Source organism: Aquila chrysaetos, chromosome 1 (assembly GCF_900496995.4).
Source record: "Aquila chrysaetos chrysaetos chromosome 1, bAquChr1.4, whole genome shotgun sequence".
Classification (NCBI taxonomy): domain Eukaryota; kingdom Metazoa; phylum Chordata; class Aves; order Accipitriformes; family Accipitridae; genus Aquila; species Aquila chrysaetos.
The window spans coordinates 26,579,748-26,599,347 of record NC_044004.1 but is presented as its reverse complement, the minus strand read 5'-3'; the positions used below and the strand labels follow the sequence as shown (position 1 = coordinate 26,599,347).

The 19,600-nt window shown below is 43.6% G+C and overlaps 1 protein-coding gene and 1 long non-coding RNA gene across 5 annotated transcripts in view; both read left to right on the top strand.

Moving 5' to 3' along the window:
* The first annotated feature begins 1,494 nt into the window (after positions 1–1,494).
* Positions 1,495–4,534, top strand: LOC115341111. The gene is made up of 4 exons (XR_003923294.1): positions 1,495–1,611; positions 1,707–1,751; positions 2,250–2,419; positions 4,335–4,534. It is a non-coding gene; the product is annotated as an uncharacterized LOC115341111 (long non-coding RNA).
* A 6,388-nt stretch (positions 4,535–10,922) lies between these two features.
* The window catches only part of RBM47 (RNA binding motif protein 47), a 79,770-nt gene continuing 71,092 nt past the window's right edge, over positions 10,923–19,600 (top strand). Inside the window, exons 1-2 of one of the 4 annotated variants that reach the window (XM_030022334.2) lie at positions 10,923–11,019; positions 11,180–11,322. In XM_030022334.2, coding sequence (XP_029878194.1) covers positions 11,294–11,322 — 29 coding nt within the window. In that variant the 5' untranslated portion in view covers positions 10,923–11,019; positions 11,180–11,293. Of the gene's footprint in view, positions 11,020–11,179; positions 11,323–11,669; positions 12,235–19,600 lie in introns of those variants that run through there. The other 3 variants (XM_030022326.2, XM_030022365.2, XM_030022382.2) reach the window with 3 other exon arrangements.

Genomic DNA, 19,600 nt, shown 5'->3' with positions numbered 1-19,600 from the left:
ACAGGTAAGGAGTAGAGAGTTGGATCCGTTTCCTACAATTCTGTACATCAGGAGGAGCTTAATAAATCGTTCACCTGTACAGCCCCCACTGCAAGCACCGTGGGCACAACATGGCCTCCAGGATCATTAACAGTGATGATTAATGGACAAGTACCTGTCAGAAACAGCGTGGGAATAATTGATCATCCCTTTAGGCAGGGGGACACACAGGATGACCTCTCAAAGTTTCTTCCAGCACCATGACTCTGTGGTAACACAAGGAGAAAAGGACCCCAGCCTGATTTTCAAGTAGTCAGCTGTTTGCAAGGCTGCAGCTTTCAGCCAGGAAAAAAAGCATCTTTCTGTCTGCAAGCAGAGCTCGTTGATAGGTATGCAAAATTCTCCTGCTGTGTAAAATTTTCAGGAATATTTGACTATTTTCTTCCAAGTATTACCACACTTTACTTATACTATGATGCTACCTGCTAGTGGCAGGCTCCCTGTTCAAAATTATACTTTTTGTGATACCTATAATGTATGGGCCTGGAAATGGAGCCTGGATTGCAGTAGGTGTCCTGCTGCCTTGTTAGTTCAGAGAATTCAACCCAATCATCTTTCTTAGAATGCAACCCAACGATGCGTAGTAAAACTACTTCTTCTTATCTGCTTCAATGGAAACAGATTTGTATTAGAGAAGAATGAAAACACCATGTGTCAGAGATTTAGCTTTCTGTAAAGCCGTTGTCAACATTGCTCTTCCTTCTGTCTTCCACAAGAAAACTAAGAACAAGAGCACACTTTAATGAAAATTTCATTTTTTAATAAAGGTCCTCACTTTGAAAAGGGAAAAATATTTCAAGTTTTCTTGATGATGATGTGAACTGAAGCGTGATGGCATGAAGCTGGTGCCACTGCAGTAGCTCATGTGCATGATCAGGTTTGTTCCCAGGTGGTGGCTGTTCCTCGATAGCTAGGCATCACCTTCCCTGCCACCCCCAGTAGCACCTCGCTGGTAGCTCAGGGGCTATTTATGCTGAGTTAGATGACTTGACCTGAACTATGTTTGGGAGTGCTTACATGATTTTTCTCTGTCGGCTCAACTTCAGCTTGTACTAAAGGAGTGGTAGCAGATGGGAGGGAATAGGTACTTTTCAGACCCCTCTACATTTTTGCCTACAACCTTTCCAGAGGTGCTCAAAGCCTACTTCTAGTTTTCTCCCTTGTTCCTGCACACTGCCTGTTACTCATCTCACTGGTTAGAGTCTAAGATTTTTGCTACCTGCAAGTTAAACAGGTGAATTTTGAGATGAACTGGGGCCGGATGGGTATGTCTGGGAAAAAGAGAAAAAAGAAAGAAGTGAAATGTAGTAAAGATTACAGAAGTAGAAGAAAAGAGAATTAGAAGAAATTAGAGTACTAGTCAGGAGAAAAAAAAAAAAAAAAAACCAAAACCGAAACAAAACAAACCCCCAAAGCACCTTGGCCATTGCAGTAGAAATTGCTGCTAACAACACAGTTGTGTCAGCATTGGCTAGAGAGGTGCTTCTGACTCAGTGCACCGCGTTCCTCCCTGTCTCTCCTGCTTAAAACAATTCTGTCTATAATGCCAGTAGATATTTTGGCTTTGTCAAGGTTATTATTAACAAACCACTAATTACTAAGCTAATAGTATTTAAAAAAAAAAACAATTAAGGCCTATAAAATTCATATAAACTCTGCTTTTGTAGGAGCAGTCTGGCAGGGATGGCAGAGTCCATTATGGAGCACTGAAGGTAAGTCCCGGCTGGCTTCCAGGCAGTGTAAGTCATCAGGTCTTTGGCAACTCATACTTCTCAGCAGAGGTGGGAGGGGATCTGGAAAACTGCTTATTGCAAGTTAATAAAAGCTAGTTTTGAATTTGTATTTAATTTCCTAGGTGAAGGAATGTTCAACTATTGATTACTTTGATTAGTAATAGCTCTGCAATAATTAAGCTGAAGCAATTCCTTCTGATCTAGGTTTCTTTCTGGTTAATGTAATTAACAAAGAGAAATGTTAATCTAGTGAATCAACAGATGAGTTAGTACTGATTTCTCTTTGAACTTCTAGGTTAAATGTAAACCCCTTTGCCTCATCATCTTCTCCATGTCTGCTTCCTGCCACCTCCCTTTACTCCACTCTGCTCCAGGTTAACTATCCCCTTTGCCTTCTCACCTGGGCAGGACACGTCTTCACCGTCCATTTGCACCAAGTGTTCCTTGCTGCCTTGTTTTTTACCTTTCTGTTTACAGCTTTAGTTCCAGTAGAGACCCACCCTCAGTGGAGGCAGCACTGAGACACTGCTAGCATCACCCCCCACGGCTTCCAACCACCGCTGCCCGCCATACACCTCTAGTACGGACAGGACCTGGAGAGTAATGTATGAAACACTGCTTCTGTCAAAGCGGCACTACATTTGTTGGTAAGAGACTATTTTAGAGCACATAGATTTATTTGGCCTTCTCTTACGAAGACCAGACTAAGCCATTAGTTTTTCTTCTAGTGAATCCCATTAATCAACCTGCCAAATATTTCATCAGGGTTCCTGATGGGAAAACCTACGGAGGAGCTAATGGTTATTATGATCACTAATATAGCTTACCTCACTGTAGGGCTGGAGGGACTTGGTCATGGATCAGGACCTTATTATGCTAAGTGCTGCCAAATGTGGATCACATCCCATGTTTTTCCTCATAGAACTTACCATCTGAATAGACTTTGTCAACAGGTCTTCCTCAGGAGAGAGTACAACTGGACTGGAAATATACAACAAGAATTACTTTTTTTGTTATTATTTATACTTACTTAAAAGTCAAACCAGCTGTATCCATGACCCTGTTTGTGACTGTGTCACAACTTCTTCCACTTAGCATGTATGTACCATCAAAAGTCATAGTTTTATTTTGATCTTGTTCCTATTCTGTATGAATTGATATATGCAATGATAAACATGGCTTCTAGGTTAATTTCTTAAAGAACAGTGAATTGCTTAGACTATTGCAACTAAGTCTAAAATAATGCATGAATATTAATGCCCCATGTCTTTAATTCATGTATATACAGTTTGCAGTTTTCACATAGGCTGGGTGAGTTTCACTTTTATACTATATGTATCTAATAAATTTTCAGCTAGGGAGGATTTAATTCCTCTTTAGAACTGTCTTGTTTGAACCCTTAGATTAAGTTGAAAAGATGCTGTGAAACATTGAAAAAGAGGAAAAAACAGAAACATACAGATGTTCATTATTAGCTAACTGTAGGACACTACAAGTAAGTGAATTGAACTGATAAATATTTTTTTTGTGTAACATCACAAATCTATGTTGTACTGTTCATCTTGCTGCCATGAATATAGAGGAGCTGGTAGGGGTAGGAGTCCTCTTCAAGTATTGGAACAAGACATGCTGTGTTGCTGTTATATAATTATCAACAGCATTGTCTCACATGCTCAGTTGTAAAATAATTATCATAGAAATTATCAGAACTGGACTTTAGTGCTCCTCAGAGTATTCCTGCTTGAGCTGGTCACTCTCTTTAGATTCAAGCTGGCTTGACAGGCAAGCAGAGTGTTTTTAACTTTTCTATACCTGATTTGAGACTGCACACTTACTGTGTGCAAATCCAACTTTCATAATGGCTTGCAGTGCAATTTGTTCTTCAATATGTGATGTGTATTCTTTCTGTGGTTCTTGGATTTTTTTAAAAAAAAAAAGAGAACAGAGAAAATACTGTGACCTTGAAAGTTTCCCCGTCACATAGCCTGTCCCTATTTACCAGCAAGGTGTGTGGATATTTTGTAATGTTTAATTAATCCTTCCATCCCCATTGCTGATGCTGGGCTCTCCTAGTAGTCTGCACCCTCTTTTTCCCTTGTGCATGACCAGTAACTGATTTCTGTATCCTCTTTGGAGGATGAGAGACACACAGCTGAACGCTGGTGCTTGCCCAGCCTTGGCATTTGGGATTTCCTCACCAGTGGGGGCAGGCAGCGGCTGCTGCCCAAAGCCTGGGATGAGGAAACATGAGTAATGTTTGGTGAAAGGGTGTCAAGGGCCCAATCTTACTTTTCTTTTTGCCATATTATGGCCCCATGGGAATATTTTAAGGGATTATTTCAAAAATTATTTAGATCTCATGGAATTTGGTTTGTTACATCTGCCACCTGTTATTGAAGGCAGTTCAATAGGCTTTCAAGCTCCTGTACCAGAGTGGGTATTAGAAACAAGAACAGTTTCCAAATTTGAGTACCGAACCAGAGCTTTGCTGAAAGCCAAGGCAAATGCAAAGATAACCATAATTTCCTGCTGAAATTCATCTTTGGCCATATTTCCTTCTAGGGTTAGAAGGTCAAGAACATTACTGTTGGGTGAGTGGGTAGACTGGAGACAACTGAGGGCTCAGAAGCTGCAAGCTAATGCACAGAACAAAGAAGCTGGCCAGTGTACAGCAGTGCAGGTGGATAGTCCTACCAAAAGCCTGCAGAGGGGCCTTCTGGTTTAGTGTCATCTGTTGCTGCAAATAAACTATTTCATGATTATTTGATTTCTCCTGTGTCCAAGAAATCACGCAACTAAATATTTTTGCAAGTACTTTGAATTGCAATAAACGTTCCTGGTTTTGTTGCAAATTGCTAATTAAAAGAAATAAAAAAGTGCCTTTTAATTTTACCTAGCTATTTAGGTCAAAACTAATATCAGTGTTAACATAAGGCTTATGTGGGACAGAGATCTCGCATATCTGGGTGACCTTCCTGTTTGATGGGTTCCTTTTTCTGCGTTACAGTCTTACAGCCTGTGTCCCGTGTCCTGCTGGAGTACTTCTCTCCATTGAAGAGTAGAGAGGGTTCAACTCTCACCATTATTTTTGAGTCACTGAGTCATTTGAGTACTTTTTTTTCTGCTAACCACCTGTGACTATTATGGGATGTGTGTGAACACCCCCTCCCTCCCACAAGCACAAGCCTTCCTAGTTGTTCCCCTGACCTCTAGGGCAGCTCACACCCAGCTGAGCACGCAAGTGTCTACATGTGCTGCAGTGATATCTGATGTTGTCTCGGGGGTTTCTCAGACCTTGCTTCTTCTGTATGCTGAGAGACAGAAATTGTGAATTTAGGCAACTTCTTTTGTTTTCTTTCCCCCTTTTACAAGGATTAATAAATAGCTGAATTCTACTTGGCTTGATTTTTGTTCTGTTCTTAGAGCTTGCTTCAGTACATAACGTTAATTTCCTGCTGAACTGCTTCTGCTGCGCTTTGCCTGTTTCACTTCCCTTCCAAGAGAAGTGACTTCAAAGTAAATACCAGAGCAGCACTCAGTGTGTCTCCTAGCCAGGGTTAAATCTGACCACACAGCCTTGTGATTTTACCCAGCTTCTGATTTCACCAGCGACGGCTTCCAGTTTTGAGCTAGAGAAATGTATGTTTGCTATGAAGAGAGCATCCAAGTTTTCACCTGTGAATTCTCAACCGTCCACAAGGCAGAAGATGTCTCCAAGATCCCCTGTGCAAACTATCCGCTCTTCTGAGCTGAGAAATTAAGAGAGAAGAGCAATACTACATTCAGAGGGTTTTACCCTAGCATTTTCAGGTCCTCATTTTATTACGAGGACTGGAAAACCACTTTGCATATGTGAGAGAGCTCAGCATAATAAAAACAGAAATGACAATACTATTATTATTTCTGTGCTGGAGGAGCTGCTGCCCATGGCTATGTGAAAGTGCAGAGCCCTCTTCCCTCCAGAGCTTTAATAAAATCAAGAGGGAAGAAGAGCAGCAGCTTGTTGCAGCACCCTGTGAGTTGTGGGTTCGGTTGGAGGCGCAGCGAGGGTTATCTAAGGGCACGTTTACATGCAGCCAAGGTGCATCGTGCAGACACCCCTGAACTAAAGCACCCCAATGAACCTCTCTGGCTCCAGGAGCCCCCAGGGAGTGTTTTCTGGCCGAACGCAGCAGGAGCACATGGCATACCAAGCGTGCCCGCTCCCCTGAGTGAAGGGCTTTTACATCAAAGGTGAAGTAGAGCTGCTGCTACCAAAGACAGGCATTGCTGTGACATCCCCGCACTGGGGCTTGCTGGAGGGCAGAGCCCCAGCAGCTGGCAGGCCCTGGGTGCAGAGGAGCAGCCCCCGGAGCGGCTGTGGCCGGGGGCTCCTGCGCACAGCGAATGCAAACATCAGAATCAAAAGACTGCTTCGTACCCGGCTCCCACAGGCGTAACTGGCTACACAGGGTGCAGAGCGACCGAGAGCCGGGACCTGGAGGTGGAGGGGGGTTATGGCAGTGAGATGAAGGGCAGAAAGAGGACAGCAAGCTGCAGCGCAGCCCGGCAGGCTGCATAGCTTCTGCCAGTGCCGAGTGAGGGCACACCTCCGGCATGTCATCTCCATCCCAAAACATAACACTGGGAATCTCTCACTGGTGTCACAACAGACAGTCTTAATGATGGACTCGAGGAAAAGGCCACCGGTGGTTTTACCTGCTTCTTTTAGTTTGGGGATTCTATTTGGTGTAAGGACAGCGTGGAAGAACACATGAGGTTACTTGGAGAAAAGCAAATATTAGTGTAACCTGGGCTGGCACTGCTGGACTCATGGCAAGGCAGAGGCAAAGTGCTGAGACAGAGACAAGAATGAGAAGAGCTGAGACGTGAAGGGTTTAAACGAAAGCCTGAATCTGAAAAGCATGTAGATAGAAGATGAGGCTGTTGAGAGGACACCAAGTAGGAAAGCAAGACGTACAGACTGGGAGGAGATGATGGGGAGGGAGGGAAGCCATGGAGACAGAGGTTGCAATCAGCCTGCATGGAAGTATCAGAGAGAAAACAGCACAGGTGAGAAAATATGAGAGGAAAGAGGATGGGAGAAATCATGTCAGCTGCTATAATTTCCTAATTCAAACTATAATCCTTATAATTCGGATTATCAAGAATAATTTGAGCTATTCTATTAAACTTCTGCATTCAATGCGATGAGGTATTTTCAGGACCACATGAGGAAAAGAGACAAGTTTTTCCCCTACCCATAAAATATTTCTGAGCAAATTCTTCTGTACAAGTCTGTGATGCCTTTCATGAAGTTACGTGTCTGGATTTGACCTTTGAAAGGAAATTCATTCTCTTATATTACACTCTTTTAGTCTTGGTGGAAACTGATCTCGAACCAAGCCAGTTTTGTTAGTAAAATGCATTGTATCAAAGCCACAGGATCTCTGTGTGCATCCCAAGTGATAGGACTTAGTTTAATAATTCTGGACTGGTACGAGTAGCAAAATATCTGTAAATACATTCTGAGGAGAAGCTGAGTCTTTACAGTATGGGGATTTTGTTGGTAAGAGGCATTTAAACCTATAGACAGAGCCAGCTCTGATTCTTTCAGCTGTGCTAACAAAGGGATGATTTTTCTGCCCTGATGGTACGTTGGCCTCAGCCAGCTCCCAGGAGAGTGGATGGGACAGAAGACAGGGGGGTCCTGGGAGACCAAAGATCTGCAAGGGTTTTGCTGGGCTTTCTTCTGCTACCCTCCTCATTAGCTGCCCATGCCCATCTCATCCCCTCTTCCTGAAAAATGGGGTCCCAGGCCTGGTCCCCACAAGACCTCTATGGAGGAGAAGGTGCTGTGTCACAGACTAAGCATACTGAAATCTTTTACGTAGGAAACGACAGTGTTTCACAGACCGCTATCAGAACTGTTCACTCTCCAAGCTTCAACTTTAACTAAGGAAAAATCAAACAGTGTTAAGATGACTGACTTAATTGCAGACTGTCTTTGCTTATTGAATTATTTCCAAATATTTAACCTGTACTAGGAAACATTCTGTGTTAGAAAGCTTAAACAAAAATTTAGAGTTGAAATAGAGGCTTTTAAACTTTTTATTTTTACAGAAGTAACAAATATTCTACTTCTCCAATTAGTTTCTGATACTTAGAAGCATTTCATTCCTGAGTAACACACTTTCTCACTTGTGTTTTTCATAGTTTCCCAATTAGGAAAAAAAAAAAAAGGTTTTTCATAATCTCCTGAATGAAATGCAGTCGCCAAACTTTCAACATGCAGTTTCTTGCTGCAGTAAAGTCAGCTCTTGGCAGTAGTGATAAACTGTACAATAGGTATTACACAATTGACACCACAGTAAGCCATATTCAGAAGGAAACACTACAAACTGGGAGACAGCCCCCCCCCCAAAAAAAACCCCAGCTCCCCACCATTGAATGTTCATAACCATTTTTTATTGCAATTTTAAGATCAGTTTTGGAGAACGCTTTCCTTAATCAAATACTGTTGCCTTTAAAGATTAGTGTTCACAGCCTAATCATGCTGCACTTAGCTTAATTTGCTTTGCTATGGACTCATTAAATTCTTTTTTTTTGGTCAGAAACCCTACCATGGCTTGGCAGAGGAACAGGAAATCTCTGCTCCGTGCTACAGTGTTGTGACTGCTCTTTCATTTTAACCCATAGACTGGAGGGTGCTGCAGCAAATTATGGCTGGGTCACTCTTTCCTTCCTATGTAAAGAGCTCACAACCCCTTAAAACACATTGTCAGCTGAACAATTGGGACTTACAGAGGGAGAAAAATTACTCTAATGCCAAAAATGTATCAGACTGTCATTAGATCAATTAGATCTAATGTTTAATTTTGGATGACCTGAACCCCCAATGGCAACAATCCCTATGACTGATCATAAATTTTCGAGGATGCTTTCATTCCACCTCAGTTTGCGATAGGTCCAGCATTTGGTGGTCAAGAAGAGACTTTCCTGAATTGCTGCTGTCATCTGAATGGCTGCTGTAAGCTGAGAAAGGAAAGTGGGCTTCAGGAACAACCTGGCAACATTTACCTGTTATTTGAACTGGAATCTGTGAATCAGAGTGTAGTATGAAATACCCTATTTATTGCCACAAACAATAAATAGTGGAGGTTTTGCACGACTGTTTTGCTGGCAGCTGTGCAGTGCAGAAATCGGTGTCTTCGCCAAAGTTTGGAAATCCATTAAAAAGCTGTGAGCAGATATGTCATGGTCGTCCCTGTACCTGCAGGGGTGTGCAGACAGATGTGGTACCTTGCAGTCTCACCTGGGCCCATGGAAAGTGTCTGTCACACAGAGAGAGCAGTAATGGGTATTTTAATTGTCGGATGAGCTATGGCCTGGTGTTAGCTCTAACTAAAAACCCCATGTGCTGTAACGCTCTTGCACCTGCAGCTGAACTGCCCTAAGGAAAATGTCAAACTCTTTCCTATCTTTGATATCTTCCAAGCAAACCTATTTAAATTGTCCACCAGAAAGGCATTTCAGAGAGGATGTTGAATCCAGCCTGACCGGCACTGACAAGGGTGTCTCGTGGTAGGATAACTGGTACGGCTGTTAAAATAAGAGGAATTTTTTGTTTTTTCAGAGATATGTCAGTCAGAGGTGAGACCCACAAACACATGTAAAGGGTCAGTAAAACAGGCAGAGCTACACTTTTAGCAGCATACCTTAAAATAGTTGGCTTTACCACACTGGTGCAACCACAGCTCTTGGTAGTATAGCCGTGTCCTGGACATGCAGAATTCATACATCCTTCAATTTTCTATACTATTCATTGTATTACAGAGACTCTCATTTAGAAGAAGTAATCTGTACATGTTGGCAAAGAAGTACTTCTGCCAGTAATGCCTATTTTGCTCCTCTAAAGAGAGCAAATGGAGCATAAGCTCTCTCTACATGAGATGGATTTCCTGGGGACTTTATTGGCAAACTTACGGGATGAAGACACTATGGAATATCCTTGCTTTAGGACAAATGGCCCACGTTTTTAAGGAAGACGATACTAGAATACTTAAGAGATTTTTGTACCACTAAGACCCTCATTATTTGCTTTTCTGGAATATTTTTCCTTAATTAATTTAACTGCATAAAATGTTTGCAGCTAATGCTGAATTCTCATTTGAATTCAAGTATTTGATGAAAATTTTCCCCATGATTATTTGCTCATTAGCACTGGTAAGTTCTGAAGGAATTTTTTTATATTTGATGCACTTGCTAAAACTGGAATCACATCCCTTTATCAACTTTTGAATTACAATAGTTTGGAGAGAACACACTGCTAACTTGACCTTTGCAATATTTGGCTCTGTGGCTTTATGTGTTATCCCCAAAGTAGTTTGATTCATTGGTTTCTGCCTGAAGCAAAACTCTCTTAGGGAGTCAAGGTGGATTTGCTTAGGTAAAACCTGTGGGATTTTTCTCTATTGCAATATGAATATAATTAGAAATTAGAATTTCAAAAAGCATAGGTAATATAACATTAACAAAGCAGCATAGTGTGTACTCAACTCTGAATACTTCTTTTAAAAATTAAGAAGAATTAAGAAGACTCCTTAATTAAAAACGCCTAAGAATTAATTAAGAATAAAAAGAATTGTTTTAAAAATTAGGAAGAATTATGAAGAATGAATATGAAGAATAAAATTTCTGTCACTAGCTTTGACCTCCAATATTATTTATTCTTTAAAGTTTTAACTTGCAGGACTGCTAATCTGCTGGTCGTTGGGGGCTTCTTGTTGTCCAGCTATCCTAGATGAAGATCCTCCATCTAGTCATCAATTACAGATGTTAATTGGGGGGGGGGGGGGGGGAGGAACTAATCAGTTGCAGAAACGTGCTGCACAGGAAAACAAATAGATGAATAAGATCTTTAGATCACTACTGGTGGTAAATGTTTTTCTCTTAAGTATTTGCATATATGTGATGAAACATTGCCTGTACTAAGCTTTCCAGCAAAAAAAGAACTGCATTTGAAGAAAAGTGACTGAAGGGAGAAGCTGAAAACTTTTTTTTTTCCTTTTTTTTTTCTTCTGTTGCATGACAATGCAAGCAGGAATTACTACTCAAAAAAAAAAAAAATCTGCTGGTGTGTGCTTCCTGTTCCAGTTTGTTTAGTCACAAGTCTGAATTAGATCTCTCTGTTGGTTGGTTTCATTTACTATAAACAGGTCTTGTGCTTTGTTTCAATACATCAAAGCCCATAGCCAGGCACAGACAGGTAAGGTAAAAGGGGGTGAGAAAGTTTACAGTCTTGCTTCATTGTTTCTTTAAGCCTTCCAGACAACGGTCAGAGGGATTACCCGGAGGTTAAAAGAAGGCTTGGCTGTTTTTTTTTTTTTTTTTTTCATAAACTGGTTTCTCTTTTGTTCCTTTTCTAGAAACCACATGTAACTTTAGGTCAGAAAAGGGTAAAATGTGGCACTTCTTTAACCAGCGTTACCGCTGCCTTGGGGTAACCGGATCAGGCAAAGGTGTAGGCTCCTCTCCCTGCTATGCTAACGCCGGTGATGCTGTCCTTCAGGTGAGTACCAGTGGTTTATTTTCTTTTCAAATCTCCATCCACCTGAAGGATGCAGATGGCCGAGGAGGGTATTTTCTCATGACTGACACTGCCAAAAAACAGTCACTGGTTTAGCCGTTTAAAGATAAAAGGGAATCGCTCCCTCCCACAGCATTTTTAGTAGAGCTGCTCTAAAAGTTTGCTTTCTTCCAGCCTTTGCATCTCTCCAGGTTTCCCTCTCTCTTTTCTTCCTCTCTTTCTTTTTTCTTTTTTTTTTTTTTTTTTTTTAATCTACCCTCTTAAAACAACAGGAATGCTGCGCTGGCTCTCAGCCAGCCAAGGCTCAGCGAGCAGGGTAAAATTTCAGTTCAGATTTACGGGAAGGTGTTGGGAGTAAAAATCTGGTTTGGTGAGTTTAAGGCAGGGAGTAGTCAAGAGACAACCTTGCTACTGTGAGCTCGGAGAGAAAGGGAGGAGGGAGGGGTGGGGGGGGGGGGAGATAAAAAAAAAACCACCCAGGCTGGGGATGAGAGACCAATTTTTCCCCTGTCCGAGTTTCAGTGCGTGTTCCTGAGCTCCTGCAGTCTTATCGAGTTTGTAGGCAGAAAGTCGGGTCTGGAAGAGCTGCGCCGTGCCGGCAAGGAGCTCAGTGTCCGCTCAGCTCCCTGGAATGTGCAGCTTAGGGCAGGGGCGAGCAGGGGCTTTAGCTTAGCTGGTACTAATTGCAAGTTTTAGTGCTCAAAAACTCTGTAAAAAAAAAAAAAAAAAAGAAAAAAAAAAAGAGCCAAGAGAGGGGGTTAAGGCTAGGAGCAGCAGTGTGAGGAGTTGCTCAACTCTTGTTTCGCAGCGCGGTAGAAAGGAAAATGCATTAGGTTGCTGCCCCGAAACGTTGCCGTTGCTGCGAATGGTGCTGGGCGCTGAGGCGGGCTCCAGGTAGGTACCGTCGCTTTTCAGTTTGCTCTGCTCTTCCCCTGTCCTTACCTGAGGGTTTACTCTTCTGTGAGTGGGTTAACAACGTAAAAGGACAGAAGTTTGCGCAGAAAATACATTTTAAAATGTTTTTAGGAGGAAAAGGCAAACAGAGAGGACTGCAGAGATTCTTGGTGAAGTTTTGGTGACTCTCTTCAAGTGACAGATTTCTGGTGGTTCAGAGGAAAGATGACAGACGAGAGGCAAAAGCAGGTATTAAACAAGGACAGAGAGAGAAGTGATCTGCAGATCTGAGAGTTTTAAATTAAAAGATGTATGTTTCTCCATGTCAAAGAAAAACCACGGCGTGACGTGCCTAATGTCTTTGGAGTAAATTTTGGAAGGAGTATTTTGTTTGTATGGCTGTTTCTTCTTTTCCAATGTTTAAAATACTGTTGTTTGTGCAGAACGCAGAGCGGTGGCACAAGTGACAGGGAGGTGACAAGAGGGCTCTGAGATAGGCTGCTGTCTGCCAGTCTGTTATAGACATTAGCATAAGAATGGGCTCTTATCTGGGAAAAGTTTCTGATGAGCGTTTAAAATACATGTATCGATCAGGAGGTCAAGCACCCCTTTCACTCTGAGGTATGTGTGATTATATGAGAAATACCAGGGACTCCTTATTCACGTTAAAAGAAATAGCAGACTGGTTTTTTTTTTAGAGGGAAAGCTACACAGCTCATTTCTTCTTAGGAATTTAAAATAAAACTTTGAGCTAACGCCAAAGTATTATAATAGTTAAAGATGGGCTGGGACCTAACAGGTCGCAGAATCCCTCCTCAATTTTATCAGCCCAACTGGGTTGACCTGGCAGAGGGCAGGAGCGTAAGGCTGGGCTGAAAGGAGCCGCCCGAGGCGAACACAAATTGAATCTCGCTGCCTTGGTGCGTGCCTCCTGGGCTTCGCAAACGACAGTTTGGGCGAGCCCGCAATTCCTCTTCACCAGTCGAGCCGAGTTCGCGCCACGCGAGAGGGGGAACCAGGCATCTTTCGCAACCGGGCGCAGGCCGGGCGCAGGCCGGCTGCCAGCGGGATTGCCGCCGCCCCGCAGGTGCCAGGCCGCGGGGGCGAGAGGTCGCCCGCCGTGTTAAGCGGAGCCTGGTATACAGCTGGGAAACTGGAAGGCCGCGCGCGCTCTCGGAGAGGAAACGGAGATAAGGCCGGGAATACGCTGCCTGCCGTGGGGTGTCCGGCAGGCTCGCAGCGCCAGCGCTGAAGGCGAACGAACCGCCGCCTGGGAGATAAATGAGGAGACGAACGCTTTTCTGGGGCATTTGTTGTCTCTCGCCCCGCTCCCCTGCATATTTTCCTCCCGGGAGAGGCTTTTCTCCTGGCTTGTTTTAAAGCCGTGCATCCTGCCGGGAGCTGAGGGCAGGTGCTCCCACCTTGCCTGCCTGCCTGCCCCGGGAGACCCCAGCTCCCTCCCCTGCCTTCGGGTTTGTTTGAAGTGGTAGAAAGTAAAGGAATGTGCCGCCTCCGATACACCGGGTTAAAAAAACGTTTAAAACCTTGGAATAAAAGTACTTAATACAAGCAGCAGAGATGGCAGAGCCGTCAGGGAATACTATTTCAATGGCAGTTTGGTCTGAAGGCTTGACCTTGCGCAGCCCGGGCGCGGGGGGCTTCGGCAGGGCTCTCCACGGCACCGGGGTCTGCTTTTGGGACTGCCCACGTTTCGGGGTCTTGGCTTCCCCCATATGGCAGAGCCCACTCGCTCCTTTGCTACCACTCTGTGAAATGCTACACCCTCTTCTGCGAAAGCTATGAGAGCATCTGACAGAAGGCAGAGGAGTTTGCTTTTCCTTGTTAGGACATATTTTTTCCGCTGTCAGCTGTTTCCCCCTGTGAAAATTAAAACCCCCTTGGGTAAAAAGCTGGAAATGATGCTGACTAAAAATATTTAATCCCAACAACGTAGATGGCAATTCTTACTTCTACCATCATAGATTTATTATTGGCTCTGACAACCAGTGAAATTGATTTTTATGGTTTTAAGTGTATACTGAAGTCCTATTCACTGGGTTGGCAATGTTATATTCAAAATTTATTAACATCCTACAGCTAGAGAAGAAGGTCCAGGGGTTACCCTGAAGTGGGTATGCAAGCACCTGTTGGTTTACCATAGGACCCCACAGCACTATTACAGTGACAAACTCCAGCAGATGTTATACTACACTTACAGGTGAAGCAATAATACAGTCTTGGCTTTTTCATTCAAACCACTGGCCCTGATCATCTGTGCATGGTTTCCCAAATCAACATTGCTCTGATTTATTAAGAAATGTAATAGGGGAAAATATGTGCTCTTTGTGAAGAAATGTTGCCAGATCCTGTTCCTGGCGAAAATAAGAAATCAATTACTTGGATGAACTGAAAGATCAGGTTTGCTTTGGAACAGGGAAGCAGATCTGACAGACTAACCATGAAGGGACTATCTCCATGCCTGTGTATGGATGTATGTAGTTGCCTCTCTCGTCAGGAAGTTGAGATCTCCAAATTACCGATGACCTAAACCCACAAATCCTTCCTTATATTGTAGTCGAGTCACTTTGAAATTTGTTTCATATGGGGATTTTTAGGTGCAATTTTCAAGGTTGTAAAATGGATCCTGTGAACAGGATATTTTTGTGTGCTGGTTTAGCAGAAGGAAGGACTCTGACCTTTATCTTTCCAGTAAGAGGCCTAAAATAATATTTCTTTCTGCTGTTGTAATTTTTTTTTTTTTTCAATAAAATGCTTCTGGGTACACCTAGCTCTTGCCAAGATCAGGAACATCTCAGCAGCCTTGCTGAGACAATGCAGGCTTTGTATAGCTATGGCTGGTAGGGTTTTGGTGACACGGTAAACTCAACAGAGCAAGGCAACTTCTTAGTAACTGCAAAACTGACTACCTGATATTTGAGGGCATTTTCGTCCTTTCCAGTCTTTCATTTGCTATGATCACAAGCAAGATTTCATTTGAAAAAAAGAGAGAGGTTTTTGATATTTTTTAAGAGTGTGTTTTACAAAATATACTTAAGAGTCTGGATGTTATCTTTTACCTAGCTAGGTCATAAAGCTGAATCAGCACTGATGGGCTTATTTGGCACGAGATGGAAAGAAACTACAAATGCACGAGAATCCTCGACCAAGAATCATAAGACAACAGTAACTTTCAGCTATTTCTAAAGTGGGCATGGCTTAACCAACCACTGGCAACAGAAATGCTCTCTGTCCTATTCGCCAATGTGAGGGCCATTGGGAGATTTACTCTGGAGAAGCACCATCCCAAGTGCTGTAGCCCAGGGTTTGCATTCATGTTTTGGCCTTTCGAGTACCCAGTGCACGTGCTTGAATTCTACCTTTGAAATAAACTGAAATACTGCCTCTGCATTTCTGTCTTTTATCAGAGAAACTTACCAAGCTCTACCACAAGTCACGGTGTAGGCTCAGCCTCAGCAAGTTGAATTCTCAATAACGTTAAAGATGTTGTTAATTATTGCACTATCATAGATTGGGATTCCTGACCTGGGTGTTGCTGCTGCATGTGTACCTGCTCCGCAGGCGGAGCGGAAGGACTGTCACCACCAAGCGGGGTTTATGCATGAAATACCCAGCGAGAGGCAAGAGATGGGCTAGACACGGGGGGGGAGCACAAGGAAATGGTGAGAAGGGTCAGCTAGATACAGAGCAGGCACAGCACGCTGGCAGCCTGGCTGCTGGTGCACTATTTCAGCAGCAAGGGAGAGATTTGAGAAAGAATTTAGGAGAGATGAGCAAAATTTCTCTCCAGTTGTGACCAGGGAGGTAGTCCCAGGGAGGAATTACGAGGGAAAACAGAAAGGTACTTGATGGGAAGCATGAAGTGGGTGTTCAAAAGCTCCAAAAGGCACCCATTGGCCGTTCAGGTCGGCCTGCCTGCGCTGTGTGTAAAGACAACTTTTATTTTATTTGTTAGAGAATGGAGAGGTGGTCAACAGAAGCACAAAAAATGAGTGGCACACTCAAAGCATCAGGCTATGAAAATGACCCTTGTAATAGTATTTGGAAGATGAAATAGTGGATCAAGATTGCAATTATGAAAACAGAGAAAAGGATGTTGCCATCATTACTGAGCTAATGCGAGGGTGAGACCCCGGAGAAGTATTTTAGTGATGAGGGCAGATAGAATAGGCAATGTCTTTGATGTGTAAGCAGAAAGCATCAACAGATATTAGCCGTACCTTGAAAGCAAGGCTGCTCAAATAAAAACTATGCCCTATCTGCAAACAGAGTGGTAATTGTCACTGTGGAAAGGAGAGAAAAGAGATTTGGGTTATCCGTTGAGAGTGGGGGTATTAGGGACTCTGTTTTACCCACATTGAGCTGGAAGCAATGGCTAGGCTTTCAGCAGACAGTCTTTGAGAAGATTGCAGAAAAAGTGGGTGAGGGGCATCAGCTGGGCTGGATATTATGGGAAAGCAAATGGAAGGAAGTTGAAGTATAGGGAGAATTTGCAATTGAACTTGGTAGAAAGGCAAGGGTTAAAAGCAAAAGAGAAGTCATCAGGGCTGATGGAGTGGAAATCACAGGAAGGCTGAAGGGTGGGACATAATGGGGGAGGCTAATGGATGGTGCTGAATGGGACCACTTGAAGGTTAGTGCAGGGAAAATTCAGCAGTAGAGAGCCTGGAGTCAGAGCAGTCCATGCCAAATAAATGGTCCTTTTTTATGAGTAAAAGAAAAGGATCAGGGCAGGAGAGGAAGGGAATAGGTAAGATGGACATAGCATGATGAGGGGGTGATATGGGTCATCAGCATAAATTAGCAACAGTGAGAAGAGAAAAAAGGAGAATCAAAACCACAGGATTTTGCAGCAAAGGTGGTGGACTTGGGTGAAGTGAAGGTGTCTGCAGGGCTGGGAAGGGAAGGGAGTAAATGAGAAATGAGGGATCCTTGTAAAGAGGAGGAGGAGGGAGAAAGGGGGGGGAAAGATCAACTCACTGAGTATAGCCTGATCACAGTTACGGAAAATCTGAGACAGAGATGCTTCATTAGGGTTAGAAAGCCTTGCTGCTGAAGCAACAAGGTTTTAGGACCTGGAGGGAAGGAAGTATGGAGACACTGTAGCTAACTGAGGTCTTTAAAGCTGGAGTGTGTGCTGGAGTGAGAAACAGAGGGCGTGAGGACCGGGCAGGCAGCATGCAGAGTTAAACTGCAGCATCTCTCAAGGTTGGGGAGAGAGAAAGAGTCAGAGCTGGGAAAAAAGACACCAAAGGCAAGGAGGGAAGATAGAGTCAAACACGAACGTGCACGCAGGGACACATCCTCAAGAGGTTTTTACAACAAAAGAGCACGTTCAGCTCACCTTAATAAAATATTAACACGACTTTAGGCCATGTCCACGTCATGTGCATGCTTCTAGCAGTAAAATTTCTGTTGGCTGTGGATGCTGCAATTTCACCAGAGTTCATGCACTGGTACCCACATCCTAACGTGAGCGCTAGTCCTCACGTTCGCTGTCATTAGTATTCCCATTAAAGATAGCACTGATGAAGTGCCTGAAGCTCAGAGGAACATAGTCACAGGTAATGCTGCAAGCAGAAGGAGATTTCATGGGTGGGTGTATTCAAACTTTTGGGATTGCAGGATAATCTGTGGTTCTTGTAGACTGACTCTGTCCTTGGCTTCTTGGCCTTGTGAAGCAGGCAAGAAAAGACCCACCTTATCTGACTTGCTGAGTGCACACGTTCGAGGGATGGGAAGCTGGAGGCACCTCAGGTTGGATCAAGGAGATCTAACTGTGCCTATTGTTGCTGCCGTGTGTAGTGTCTTACTCAGTGTTTACGAAGTAAACAGGGTGAGGAGATGCTGCTGACAAGGTTGTCTGCTCACCTTGAGCACCCAGGCCCAGGGCAGCTGCAGACATACCCAGCGGTGCTGCACAACCCCAGGGCCAAGGAGCAAGCTTCAACTTGGGCATGGTCCAAACAGGCCATGATTGTCCTGCAAGGAAGAAAAAAAAGTGATTTTCATAGAAGTGAATTGTATTGAGCAATAATAAACAAAAAGGCTTCTACGTGCTTCTTCCACGTACTGAAGTCTCATCTTACCTGTGTGAGTCACAGGTCAGACTGTACATGTGCAGAATAAATCTTCCCAAATGCCACAGGGGTGGCGAGGGGTGTCTGGTATGCCAGGAGGATGCTCTTCCTCCTGTGGCATGTGATCAGTGGGAACGCGGTCCAAGATGGGCAGCGGCTCCTGAACACATCTGTGGCTGCTCTGCTCCTCACTGCCTTGTAATGTGCCAGCCTGCAGACCCTGGACCCATTCCTGATTTTGGAAGGTCTTTTCTCTGACCTGTGTTTTACCACAGGTGTTTGCACATCCTTATTTGAGGTGCTGAGAAGATCAGAGACCATGTCTTCCCACATTCAATTTTTATTTCTCTTGAAAATTCTGGTTTTCTGCAGGTGTTCATCTGCAAGGCTACATTTGTGGTAATCAGCAAGACAGACTGACAAACAATTTTAATTTTTACCGTCTGCTGACCTTATGAGTCTAAGTAAGAAAATTCCCGTTGAAATTCCTGTGCAAATTCCTGGCCATTCCCATGGCCACCTGCCTCGGGAAAGTTTATCAGCTCACTGTCTGGTTGATATATGGGGCACTGTATAAAACCTACAGCTCTGAGGGATGTGGAATGAACTGCCAGAAGCCCTGAATAAGTGCAGTTAAGTATTGCTAAACTGGAGGCACTGGTGGCCTTGGCTGTTGGCTTTCTCATCAGAATGAAAAGAGCCCAGGGCAAGTGGCTGTTTTGCTCACAGAGAAGTTCCACAGCTTTTTTTCCCTCTACCTACAGCATTACCTGGAGTTTTAACTGTGGCTTTTTGCTTTCCAAAAGATGGGTTTGTGGTGGTGTGCTAGTGGGAAGAGAGGCACCATTAAAACACGGCAGGGGTGTGTTACCTGTGATCCTGCTAGCCCCTGGGCTGTGGGATTGCTGTGAGCAGACTGTTGGCACTGTTGTGGTGTCCATCCCATCGGTAAAGCAACAGAGTGGAGGGCTGAGCCTGTTTGACCAGCCTCAGCTTGTGGCTTTACCAAGGAGGCTGAAATCTGAGCCAGATCCTGGCATTTCCATCTGTAGATCACTGAGATTTAAAAAAAAAAAAAAAAGTTATTTATATTTGTATATTTATATAAATAGATAAACATTTTTTTATTTTATTTTATATATATTGCACACTCCTTGTGCAAATAGTAGCCTTTCTTCTACACTGGTATTGGTGATCACTGAATTCAGTGAAGTCAGTAAAAAAGTGCTCTGTACTCTATAGGTGCAGAGACCAAGGCTTTGGTAAGT